Source organism: Ambystoma mexicanum, chromosome 2p (genome assembly GCF_040938575.1).
Source record: "Ambystoma mexicanum isolate Mex_15411 chromosome 2p, UKY_AmexF1_1, whole genome shotgun sequence".
NCBI classification, from domain to species: domain Eukaryota; kingdom Metazoa; phylum Chordata; class Amphibia; order Caudata; family Ambystomatidae; genus Ambystoma; species Ambystoma mexicanum.
Window position 1 is genome coordinate 25,073,682 of NC_090923.1, and position 13,405 is coordinate 25,087,086.

At 46.2% G+C, this 13,405-nt stretch overlaps 1 protein-coding gene across 10 annotated transcripts in view; it reads left to right on the top strand.

The window, feature by feature from the left end:
* PBRM1 (polybromo 1) overlaps positions 1-13,405 on the top strand; it is a 1,258,882-nt gene that overhangs the window by 718,967 nt on the left and 526,510 nt on the right. For all 10 annotated transcript variants that reach the window (XM_069643172.1, XM_069643175.1, XM_069643176.1 and 7 more), the window contains one exon: positions 3,903-4,048. In XM_069643172.1, the coding sequence (XP_069499273.1) occupies positions 3,903-4,048 (146 nt within the window). The remainder of the gene's footprint in view (positions 1-3,902; positions 4,049-13,405) is intronic.

The window sequence follows — 13,405 nt, forward strand, 5'->3', positions numbered from 1 at the left end:
GCCCCCCTTCGAACCCATGCATAAAAGTAGTCTCAAACACCTGACTTATAAAACGGCCTTCTTAGTAGCCATTACCTCCATAAGAAGGGTCAGTGAAATTCAGGCTCTGTCAGTGCAAGATCCTTTCTTTACTATCCACAAGGACAAACTGGTTTTACGCACACACCCTAGGTTCTCACCAAAATTCATATCCAAGTTCCATGTAAACCAGTCCATCGAGCTTCCGGCTTTCTTCCAAAACCCACAAAGCTCGGCTGAGGTGAAACTACACACCCTAGATGTGCGTAGGGCGGTCTTATACTATGTAAATAAAACCAGACCGCTAAGGAAAACAGATCAACTGTTTGTCTCCGTAGCTACAGGCAGAGAGGGGGATCACGTCTCTAAGGGCGCTATCTCTAAGTGGATTATCAACTGTATACAGCTGTGTTACTCTCTTTCTAAAAAGACTCTGCCGTTTACACCAAGGGCCCACTCTACTAGAGGCATTGGGGCCACTCTGGCTTTCATTGCAAATGTTCCCCTCGACACCATTTGCAAAGCAGCTACTTGGAGCTCTATTCACACTTTTACTCAGCATTACTGCATTGACACTCATTCCAAGACAGATACACAAGTGGGACAAGCGGTTCTAAGACACCTGTTTGCTCATGACCCTTCTCACATCCCACCTCCTGCTTCTGGTACTGCTCGCTAATCTATGCACAGCATGTGATCTAAGCAGATTCCACAAGCCTCAGAAGGGATACATTACTCACCGTAATCGTATTTCTGATGCTTGTATCTGCTTAGATTCACATGCGACCCACCCTTCCTCCCCTCCGAGAGAAGGCGCATGGTTGCTTGTAGTTCTTACCTTTCTGTCTATCTGCTTGGACTATCTGTACTCACGCTACTCCTCATGCTACCTCATGTCAGGAAAAACACAATCTGGGGATCCTAGACGCGTGAGGGATCATGGGTACAGTGGACGTCACACTAGGGATAGTATTACTGGCACGCCCTGTGTCGACGCCCTTTTTCGATTTTCGAAAAACAAACTGTAATACTCCGCAGCTTCCACTAGATGTCGGCCTATGCACAGCATGTGAATCTAAGCAGTTACAAGCATCAGAAATACGATTACGGTGAGTAATGTATCCCATATATATATATAGATATAGAGATATAGAGATATAGCGATATATAGAGAGAGATATATTTAAAAAAAACATAAAACAAGATGGCCTGAGTTTTAGAGATGAAATGAGAATCCAGGGCTGTGCAGAGGGCCTGGGAGGGGACAGGAGAGGTAGAGACTGCAGCAGGATTGGCCAGCTCCTTGCAGATTTAGAGTTCGGCCGAGTTGTTAGATGCCGCGGAGGCACGGGCTTGGATATGGACTCTCTTCTTCGTGCGGATAGAAAGCCGATATTGCCTTTGGAGCAGGCGGCAGGCCAGTTTGTCAGAGGATGTACAGGAAGCATGCCATTTCCTGTCAGCCACCCTGCACTTGCGTTTGAGAGTGACGAAGTCTGAGTTGAACCAAGAATTGCACTTAGCTTTGGGCTTCAAGCGGATCCTCATGACTGGGGCAAGAATATCGAGAGTATTGGAGATAGCAGAGTGGAGCATGGAAAGGGATGTGTCAGGGTGCGAGTCAGCCAACGTGGGACTGGGGGGGGGTGGGAGAAAGTGGCGGCGACACACGCTTCATGGGCCTGATAACCGAGAAGGTAGGTGGCAGAGCTTGAGTTGGCTTGGCCTAGGGGGTAGAGAGGGTGAGGTGGGAAGAAAGGAGAAAGTGATCACTCCAGGAGAGAGGAGTGGTGCGAGGGGTCGAAAGGGGAAGGCCTGAAGAAATCAAAACATCCAGAGTGTGCCCTGTAGAGTGAATCAGGCCAGAGGGGAGAATAGAGTGTTGCAGAGGTCGTGAAAGAGTCCAGAGGAAGGACAGGCAGTATCCAGGTGGATGTTAAAGTCTCTAAGAAGGAGGAGTTGAGTGGTCGAGACAAGAGGAGAGGTCCGCCCACTCAGAAAGGAACGAGGAGATCTGACCAGGTGGCTGATAAATGGTAGCCACAGTAAGGGAGGGAGAGGGAGACATTTGAAATAGGAATAGGTCTGCGTAGGAATGACAGCCAGGAATCCACTCGGGGAAGAACAGGGCTACAGCCCCCTCTGGAACGGTTGGATCTGGGCACGGAGAGCATCTTGTAGCCATCAGTGAGGAGAGTGTCAAAGTTTGTAATAGAGCTGGCAGTGAACTAAGTCTCGATGAGACCGAGGACATTGAGGTCAAATTCCTCCAGTATACGGCAGATGTCAGAGGAGTGTTTGACAGCTGAGCAAGAGTTTATAGTGGCAATATGGAGAAGGTTGCCATCCTTGAATGACTTCTGGGGAAGGGTGCAAATCAGAGGTACGCCCTGCACAGGGGTAGAACAGCCCGAGGGGTGGCAGTGGAGGAAGGAGGTCAGGGCAAGGTAGCCAAGAAGGAGACAGCAGGGGGAGGCGAGGAAGTCTTGGAGGGTAGGGAGGGGACAGCAGCAGAAGAAAGAAAATTGATGAGGCGCGGGAAGCATCTATCAAAGAGGTTGACTTGATGGCCTTGGACCAAGTAATGATGCCCTTGGAGGAGTGGAAGGATGCCCTCCCAAAGGTGCCACCATTAATGGGAGAGGAAGAGAAGGGAGAGAGCACAGAGACCATATGTAGACACAATAGGCCTGGCGCGGGAACGACAAAGAGGATGTCCGTAATACGTTTGCCTGGAGGAGGCACTGGTATAGTAAGGGAGGCCTGCGTACAAGATCAGGATGTCCTTTTTAAACTTCTTCCCACCAGATTTAGTGAGGAGAGCAGGCTAGTTGATAGAGAAGCATTTAGAAAAGATAGGAGAAACAGAAAGCACCATAGAGTAGGTAGAGAGGGGAGTGAAGAGGCGGGGGGAAGGGGAGAACACTAGGCAAGGACACAGGGCAGGGTACAAGCAGACGAAGAGAGAGACGAGACAAGCTGACAAGACAACAGGCGCTTAGATAGTGGTGGAAAGGTGCGTTGGATGAGTGCTATGCTAGGAGGCAAAACCACAGAACGGCACTACTTTCATAATGTAATTTTAAATACTAGAGAAAAAGATACCCAAGCGTCAGAGTCCTGAATAGTGCGGAAAAGGCCTAGGTTTCACAACGCAATTTTAAATAAGGAGAAAACACACCTAAGTTTGAGAGTCAGCTATGTGGGCTTCAGGGTCGAGTGAGGTTCTATGCCTAACCCGGTCAACTCCTACTTTCCTTAGCCGCAGCTGGCTTCCCCTGCTGACACCTGAACACACTATCGGGAGCCGCATCTGTGGGAGCCGCCCTTTGCCTTGGAGCCCTTAGCCACAGGGGCTGCCGGGAAGAGGGCTGCCCTGGAAGGGTCAGTTAACACTGGAGGAATGACCAATCGGGGAGGGTGGGCCGGGCTGGGAGGCGGGGGGAGGTGAAATGAATGGGGAAAGAGGAAGTGGGATCGGAGACGGAGAAAAGGTGAAACAGCGGGCCTGGGGGCACACAGAGATATCAGGGGCCCAGCGGGGGGACTTCAACACGTGGTAATGCTCACCTGCTCTGCTCAGATGGGAAATGCAAGCAGGGAGCACCGCGAGCCGTTAGGCACAAAAGGCACAGAGGAATGACCAATCGGGGAGGGGGGGCGGTCTGGGAGGTGAAATGAACGGGGAAGGAGGAAGTGGGATCGGAGGGAGAGAAAAGGTGAAACAGCAGACCTGGGGGGTGCACAAACAGTCAGAGATGATACTTATTTTGCACTGAAACATAAATGATTGCAAGCGAAGAACAATGTGACGATGTTGCCAAGTGCAGATTGCTTTAGCCCCTATATTTGGACTTATTTTGGAACTGCGTCTTCCCAAACAGGAGAAGGAAGATGTACCGGTTGATATGCCAAACGGAGAGCTCGGCTGCCACTACTACGAGCAGCTGCGATACAATGACTTGTGGCTGAAGGTTGGCGACTCTGTTTTTATCAAATCCCATGGCTTAGTGCGTCCACGTGTGGGCAGGTAGGTTTTGCTTTCTAATAAAGATGCTAATGAAAATGGCTTAAACTTCTTCTGATTGCAAGACATGTGAAATGTGTGTGGATTGGTTTTTTGAGACAGAAGCTTGGGGTCACTCTGAAAAATCAATCGGTTGCATCACTGTCGGGCCCTCAGATTGGTAATTATTGGAGAAACCTTGCAGAACTGTTAATTGTCCATCCAAAAGAAGATCTTCAATTTCAATTTAAAAAAAACTGTGTACCTTAACTTCAGCCTAAACGACTCTCTGCAACAACCTTGAAACAAATATAGGTTGATGACAATGGATTGTGGACATGTTATATACAAAAATATTTACCAAAGTTTATTTAATAATGCATCCAATCGCAAGTGCAACCACCTGCTTTATCATAACAATAATTTGTTAAAAACATACACATCAATGTACAATTACAAAACACCAAAGATAATACATTCACACATCGAAAAGTGAAGTCCCCATGACCCGACTGTACATAGTGATGGTTATTTCCACCCAATTCACCCACTATGACAATCTAAGCCCGACTTATATAAGTTTCTGTCCTAGATGGCTAAAATTTGCTGGACATTCCTCAAGGGCGGAAAATGTGGGTCTTAAAAGTAGCAGGGGATCAATTCCACTGTTGTCTCCATAGAGGTATTCCAGAGGGTCCCTGGAAGTAGTCTGCCTCTTTGTACTATCGGATGATAAGGCAACCGTAAGTGGTATCCAGCATTAAAACACACCCATCAATGACCTGAGCCCATGCAAGGCTCTATTCACGGCATATTAAAGAAAATCATGTCTGCCACATTTGTTGCCTGAAATTGGAGGCAGCTGTGCCATAGGATACTCCTGATTTTACTAGGGAGTATACTAGTTTGATGGAGGAAAAGATGTATTTTTTGTGTGCATTTTATAATGACTGGTCATGAATACTAATCTGATGCCTTAACAGTGATGCAACGGTGATTGATTTTCCCGAGTGACCCCAGGTTTCTTGGTGTCAAGGTGAACCAATTATTCTCAACAATTGGCTGCCAGTGTTCTGCTGGCTGGTGGTGGTACTGTTAGGGATAATTCTCAAAATGTGCTCATTCCTCTCTACCTTGGACACCCCCAGCTCCTTTGCCAAACTTTGGGGCTTTGAACTTTTTAATTCTGTTTTTCTGTGTTTATTTCTTTGGTAATGGAGTTTTAAACAACTCCATACGCATCATCTTTTTTATTTGTGTCCCACAGCACCCTCAGTGCAGTGACACAGGGAAGCCTTTTTAGGCTGTCCCAAGGTTTAAATACCTTCTCTGGGATCAACTAATGTTTCCCAGAGAATGTAAGGTTAAATTGACTTTACTGGTTCCTAGACACAGCACACACTATCTTCCTATAGAGTGCTGGAGGGGTTACCTAGTATCCTCCGTGTCTAGAAACTCATGTAGCAGTCAAATGCTACCCTTTCCTACCGAAAAGGCTGGTGGCAGTGGTTTTACAACAAAGTGGTACACAAGGGACGGTTCAATGGGGAAAACGCTTGCAAGTGGGAGCAAGGAAAGAGAGGTGGTTGTGGTAATTGTAGTGGGAGTCCTAGTCGTTGGACACAAGATGATGAGCTGCTCTGGCCCTCTGGTCAGGCATCCAACACCCTACCAATGGTGGAAAAAATGTGAGGGGTCTTTTACTCAGGTTGCCTGGCTGTGGACAGGAAAAGGTGTGGTACCTGTCTGAGAGGGGAGGAATAGGAACTAAGTTCAGCTCTCTGCATGTGGTTAAATATGTACCGCATGCGTTGTTAGCACCAACAGCCTACAAAAACAAGGGGGGGGGCATCCAACAGGGTGGTGGACAGATAACGAGAGGGGGATTGGATTTCGTTGTAGTAGACCAAAGCGGTTTTGGCTACCACGTGCAGGTCAGAGACATCGGGATTTCTGTGGCTTCTTTATTCACCCTGATGGCTCAAAAAAACTCTTTACATGTAGGTGGTTGCCCACAGCAAAGCATATGTAAAAACTGGTTTTTCAACAAAATGCTTTGCTTTTTGCTTAAAAACGCACAGTCCCACTAGTCCATGGGGTGTGCTAACAAACCCATACTGGTCTGGGTTTAAAGTTTAGTTTGTCGGTACCCCCTCTTGGTCTTGGGGGTGCAGTGTGTTGTCGTGGAGGAGCCACAACAGGTCTGGTCGACCGGTTTCAATGGTTATATGTAGTTGTGAACCATCTTCTTCAGGACACTAAGGTTCTTCATATGGTGATCAAATCATGTCTGTCCTCGTAATAGGGCAGCAAAGGCGGGCTGCATGGCTACAACGAAGTACCATGATTTTTCCCGACCGCGAACACCGGTAGCTAAAAATCGCAGGACCCATGTTTTTCAAGATGGCGCCTTAAGCCCCTTTGTTTAAACAAGTCCCGGTCTTCTTTTATCGCCATTACTTTTTGGAAAGGTCCTTCTAGAGTTTGGTCCCTTTGTTCGTACGCCTTTGGCGGGCTTCAGGACTGAAGACCGCCTCTGGCGCGGGCAGGAATTGAGGGAGGTGCCCGAACTCCCTAGTCACCAAGGAGACCCAAATACACTCTGGCATGATTGACTGGCTGACTGTCCAGCACGGACAGCCACCCTGCTGGGTGAGTGACAGCTAGGCTGGAATGAAAGGGAGAAAACTTTTTAAAAGGTGAGCCTCTTGGACTGGAAAGCAGAGTCGACCACTGGAACGAAAGAACCGAAAACGAGCTGGAAGAGGACGGCTGCTACAACTCCTGGACCGTTGGTTTGCCCAGTAAAGCTCTGCTGCAGGTCCGAATTGCCAAGTTCATCTCAACAAAGAAGCCCCTTCAAGGACGACTGCTTCCTTTTGAGTTGGTGGGGCCAATCAACTCGTAAGCCATCTGGATACGATTCTCGGAGCTGGTTGTATTTTCTTCAGAGAGCGGCAGGAAACCGAATAGCCTAGGAGGAGGACACCAGTTTGTGTGATTGACAGCTTCCGGAATCAAAGATTTGCCAGTTTGCCAACTTTGTGACCAGTCCCTGTGCAGTGCAGGAGTCCCCCAATGTCCTCCCACTTGTCCACACGAATGAGGCTCAGGAACAGCGAGATCTGCAAGAGCTGCCAGATACAGAAGTCCTCAGCTGCATCTCTTTCTTCAACTTAAGGTACTGTGAAAACTCGTCCGAGAGAACTTGCCTCTCACTGCGAAAGTGCGTGAAACTTTGGCAAATTGCAGGCCTAGTCAGCTTGTGACCCGACATATAAAGCTTTATTCTATGAACTACCTCTGAGAACCGTGGTGGCGAAGACTTTTCCGTTTAACTACCAGAACCGTTTTTAGTTATACAAGACTCATTGACTTTGGCCTACCTATTGCATTGAATTAACTCCTCTGGTGAACTCAAATTATTTGCACTGTTTAAGAATAATTCTACTATTGTTTTATTAACGTATGCTTTTTTGCCCCTTCTTTTAGTGACTGTTTTAGTGACTGTTTGCTAACTGTTTACCAAGAAACCTTGAGTATAAGAGTATTTGAATACTTGTGATTGTAGACCTCTGTGTAACATCATTACAGCTCACATTCCCTCTTGAGATAAGGCTGGCTGCTCAGCTCGCTACCAAAAACTGTGTGGTACAGACTTATACCAAAGGTTGGTCTTGCTTACACTTCTAGTCCTAGTTCTGCATACAAACTTTGCTTAACACTGGTGGAAGGCGGTGACGATTAAATTGTAGAGTTGTTACATTGAGAGTTCTGCTTTACTTTTGTTCAAATAGTAACGTTCACAAGGCTAAGCACCACTAGAAAAGCAATTTTATCATGCCTGATAAGGATAACTACAGACAGGAGGCCCTGATCATTTTAACAGTAGATCAACTGAAGTAAATGCGTAAGGTCAGGAACCTCCCTGTTAAAGGAAAGAAAAATGAATTGATTGGAATATTGTTGGCATTTCAAAGTCTGAGAAGTAGGTCTGTTACTCCTACTCCTTCAGCAAATGGTTCTATCCCAGAGTCTTCTAGGTCTTCCAGTCCTAAGAGACCTTGCCATGCCTAAGGAAGCTGTGAGTATGTATGAGGTGACACTTGATATTTTGGATTGGTTGGCTGCTTTTGAGTATAACTATGGGATTCAGGGTTTCACAGGGAATCAGTTGATTCTTTGGCTTTTGTCTAGGCTCCCCGAGCTTGCAACTGATGCTGTAATGGAGGTTCGAGGAACTAGAAAGATTGGAGTATGAAAATGTGAAGCTAGCTTTGATAGCTAGATTTGGGAAAACTCCTTCCCAGTACCTTAAGAGGTTTAGAACCCTAGAAGCATGACTATACCCCTTGGGCTACCTTGGTGTGTGAATGTTTGAAGAACTTAGATGGTTCGGTAAAGGGTTACAGAGTTAACACTTTTGATGGAATGAGAAATCTATTTTTGTTAGAATCTATTTTTGATGTCTGCTCTCCTGAGCTGAGACAGCACTTGGCTGACTCTAAGGAAATGATCCAAAGAAGTTAGTAAAGGCTTCTGACTTGTGGGTTGCCAACAGGGCCACTCACAAGGATTCTGGAGCAACTCAGAAAAATGATGATGGGAAGCAGCAAAAGAAAGATGGCTAAGATGATTCTAATACCGCCAATCCAAAAGAGGGCCCCAAACAGAAAAAGGGTAAGCCACAAGGGAATCCGAATCAGACTAGTGAAACCTCTGGTGCTAAACCAGAGTGGGGTCAGCAGAAACCCCCATTTGTCAAAACATTTAGGAAATGTTATGCTTGTGGGTCTACTGACCATGTGAAAGGGGATCCCAAATGCAAGGGTAAACCTTTAGGGGTCCACAGTGTCTCCTTAGCCTTTTCCCCAGAGGGAGAAGTACAAATGGCAAGTGGAAACTTTCAACTGCTGGCTGAAGACCCCATTGGAGTCTTTGCCAATGTGTGTTTTAGTGTCCCTGGGTCTGTGGGAACAGCAGAATTTAGAGGTCTATAATTCAATTCCAGATAACACAAAAGAATATTACAAGGACAGTGTACTTGTAAATGGTCAGGAGACCCCTGCCATTAGAGGCACTGGGGCCAGCATCACAGTGGTGGATGAATCTTTTCTCAAACCTGAGGATGTTGCTAAGGCACCCAAAAGCCTCACTAAACTTGCTGGAGGCCCTGTTCAAATGCTTCCAAGATTACCAGCTGTAATCCGGTGCAACAACATAATTGTCAAGATGTTAGTGTGCAGAGTGTGGTGCCTGGGAGAGTCCTGTTGAGGAATGATTTAAAAACTCTTGGAGTTGTATTAAGCTCCCCCAGGCCTCCACGCAAAAGGAAACGGGAGCAAACAAGGAAGGCCAGAGAGATTACCTTAACTGACTCTCCAGAGGATGTTACAGAAGAATCTATAATAATAATACATTTTATTGTGAGTTAGTCCAACATCTGAGCTTTACACAAATAATAAAAATACATCCGTTAACTTGGTACTACTTCAGTGAAGTGGGATCATACATGTGAATCATAACAATAAAGAAAAAAAGAAAAAATGCAGAGACCTAAGCACCTAAATGTGTCACAAATACTACAATCAAGAAATGATAATATCAGGAGGTGCTAGAGCAATTTCTCCTCTAGCCCTCAGGGTAACATCAGTTTCAGAGGGGATAACCTCCTGATCTTGTTCCACTCTTTTAGATTCAGTGACATCAGGCTGCTTCAATAGTAAACTTTTAACATTAGTCCATACCCTATATGATGCCAACTGTGACCCAATAGAGCCAGACTTCAAACAGTAGTCCCAGAAGGGCTCTCCCTTGATAGAATTGTAGTTGCATACCAATCTACCCAACAAACACATATATAGTGGGCCCAGACAGGGGCACTGTGTTAGAACGTGCCTAGTTGTTTCCAAATTTTGACCCGTCCCACATATGCGGCAACATCTATCCTTAAGTGAAATGCCCAGCTGCGAGCCAACCGCTAATACCTGTAGCTGGTTGGTCCGCAACCTTAACATAAATTGACGTACCTCTGGATCAGGGCAGAGCAACAGATAATGCTGGGTCTTTCTGTATCTGTGGATGACATGTGTAACAGCCTCATACCCCTTCAAGGTAAACAGATGTGTAATTCTGGTTCCAATCCCATCTATTCATTTTATGCATAAAAGATTTTTTCAAATGCACAAATTACATTGTTCTCTTCTTGGCATAGGACCAGTCTATATCAACAAATAAAGACTCATTTAGCTGTTTGTAGCTAACACCATGAGGGGATTGTTCTGCTTCGAAGTTGTTACCAGCCAAGCTAAGTAATTTACAAATAGGGTTGGTGAGAGCTTTCAAGTAGAACACACTTCGAGCCCGCAGAGCCATACCTTTGAGTGACGTTAAGCCCAACTCCAACCTTAGGTATTGAATACAGCAGGCAGGGTCCATACTCAACACTGCACGCCAATACTGACCCTCCAGTATGTTAAACCAATTCAGATCCTGAATTGCTAGTGCCTCTAGTCCATACAGGATGGCCGGTACAAAACACTGCTGGTAGAGTTTTATAATTCCGGCAATGCTGTAACATGCCTTCTCCTTGGCAAATTTACAGGCCTGTAGTGTAAGGAGTTTGGCCCGTCTCTTTTTTGGGTCATGATCAGGCTGTAGTTAGAGTGAGCATCAAATTCCAGCCCCAGGTATGGATAAGATTGATCAATACTTAACCTGCCCAAACTTGTCTCAACCCCAGAGCGGCTGGGGCCATTTCTGGCAATCACCACTAGCTTGGTTTTTCCCAGGTTGATAGTTAATCCCAATTGAACAGAGTAAAGAGCCAGCTCCTCTAGCATGCTCTTGACACCCGATAGTGTTCGATCGAACAGTATCGGATCGTCAGCATAGAGCATACCAACTATAGGTGTATCCCCTAAGTTAGGAGGGCAGTTAGCTTTAGTGGCCATCTGAGTTATTAGGTCAGCTATATACAAATTGTAGAACATGGGTGCCCCCACACAGCCCTGTTTAACTCCCATGTTAATACAGATAGGATCAGTGGCCTCTCCCTCATTATCAAGTCTGACTCTAGCACTGTTACTATGCAGGCACAGCAGTACATGCAATATCCAGCTAGGACAATTTAATTCACTTAGCTTGGCCCACAGTGTCTTCTGTTTGACTTGATCGTAGGCACTACAAAAGTCAACCAATACTGTGTACAGGGTAGCATTTCTATTGCTCAGTGTGGTGTTAATTAGTTGGTCTAGGACCCTGATATGTGCTGTCCCGTAACCTGGCCTGAAACCAGTCTGAGCATTGTTCAATATTTTGTTAGCTACCACCCAGGTCTCTAATTCCCTTAGGACAAATGTCATAAATATCTTGCTGGTGACATCGAGCACGGAGAGAAGTCGGTAGTTACCGGCTTTACAGCGATCTCCCTTCTTCTACACCGGTATAAGTACCGACCTTCTCCATGTTGATGGAATCACAGCAGATCTACAAACACGCCACAAGAGGGTCAAGAGCACCTGTGCCCAATTGTCCAGGTCCCTCTTTAATACTGGATTTGCTAACCCATTAGGGCGTGGGGCATTGGAGGGTTTAAGGGCTAGAATAGCCTGCTTTATCATTTTATGTCTTAATGCGAGGGGCCAGGAATCTCTTTGCATCCCAGTAGAGGGGGCAGGCACATTTTCATTAAAGAACTTGTTCTTAATGTGTTCTACCCACTGCTCCCCGCTAATGGGGTTCAAGATTCTTAGCCTCTGCTCTCCTCTTGCTTCTGCTAGAGTTTGCCAGATCTTTCGCACATTTCTGCTGCAGAGGATCTCTATGAAAATTTCCAATTTTTCACGTTGTTGTAATTTACGGTAATGGCGCAGCCGTATGTGATCTTGCCGTTTGATGTACTTGATCGTGTCACCCTCCCGAACTGGTTCAACGTGCTAGAGTCGACCAGTTTACAGGCTCTAATTTCTCGCTGCAATAGTTGTTTGCGGTCCTTGGTCTTAATATCAAACTTGCTTCTTTCTACTGCTTTCCATCTGATCTTGGCTACCTGGGGCCCCTTGAGAATAGCCTGTGTGAGGGATTGTATCCACACCTCAATCTCCTCCAGGGCCTCTCCTACTCCCCCGAAGAACACTGTTCATCCTGCACCCCACGGGGAAGGTCAACGTGTTCATTCTTTCAATGTTCGTCTGTGTCCAACGTATCCGATTTCCAGAGTTGTTCGGGATCACATCTCTACAGACATTCCCAAGTCCCTTTCCACCTCCCCCACTCTGTCAGGGTCACTGGGGCATGATCACTAAAGGTGTTAAAGAAAACATGTAAATCAATGACATTGCCCAATAGGCACTCTGACACCACCACATGGTCCATAACTGCCCTCTTTGATCCCACTGCCCATGTCATTTGACCAGGGATGTCACCAGTTGTACGGCCATTCAGGAATGTACACTTTCACTCCTTCAGATAATTCATACAGACTTTCCCCTTCGGATTAGGTGCGACTTGTGGCATGCTACAATACTCTGCTACGTTGGGGTAGCGTCCACACCCCCTAAATCCACACATCTCGCATTCAGATCTCCACATATAATGACCGGATTGCTTTCCTCATTAGTGTTCCAGTTCATTAATATAATGTCTAATTGGTCACATAAGTACTCAGTCAGCAGAGAACCCGGGGGGTCATCTACACCAATGATTAACAGCTCTCGTTGTTTTCCTCCTCTCTTAGGTGGCGTCACCACCACTGCTAACACGTTACCGCCAGGTATGGGCTGGTTGGCCAGTCTTGGGTTGTAGGCAGACGTTATTCCCATCAGCAGCCCACCCTTAGGACGCCCAAGCTCCCCCTTGGTGGCCAAAGCCTGGAAAGTCACATAGCCATAAAAATTCACCTCAAAAGTGATCCAAGTTTTTTGTAATATAAAGATCTTGTGAGAGAACAAAATCTCCTGGGCTCCCCTCTCACTTAACCAATGATTAAATCCCCTAGTGTTCCAGCTCACTACTGACCAATTTCAGTCCGAAGATGTTTTTGTGGCAATCGTATTCTTTAAAATAATTCCCAACCTTGATTGTCACTGTATTTGGTTAAAGTTTTGGGATCAGTTTTTGGGGGTAACTGGTATAGGCTTCGCGAAATTACATTTAGGGCATCCTTCCGGAGTGATTTCCCTGGTTGCCGGTATATCCAGGACGTACCCTAAATAGCCCAAGGATGCAGCTTGTAGTCTGATGAGAGCAATAGTCTCAGACAAGCTGCAGTGGACTTTGGTGGTCTTAGTACTCAATGTGCGAAGTGGTTCCACAAAGTCGAATTCGCCAGTATTGAGTACCCTAAGAGAAGGCACCTTATTAAACCAGGAGAAAAGCGAG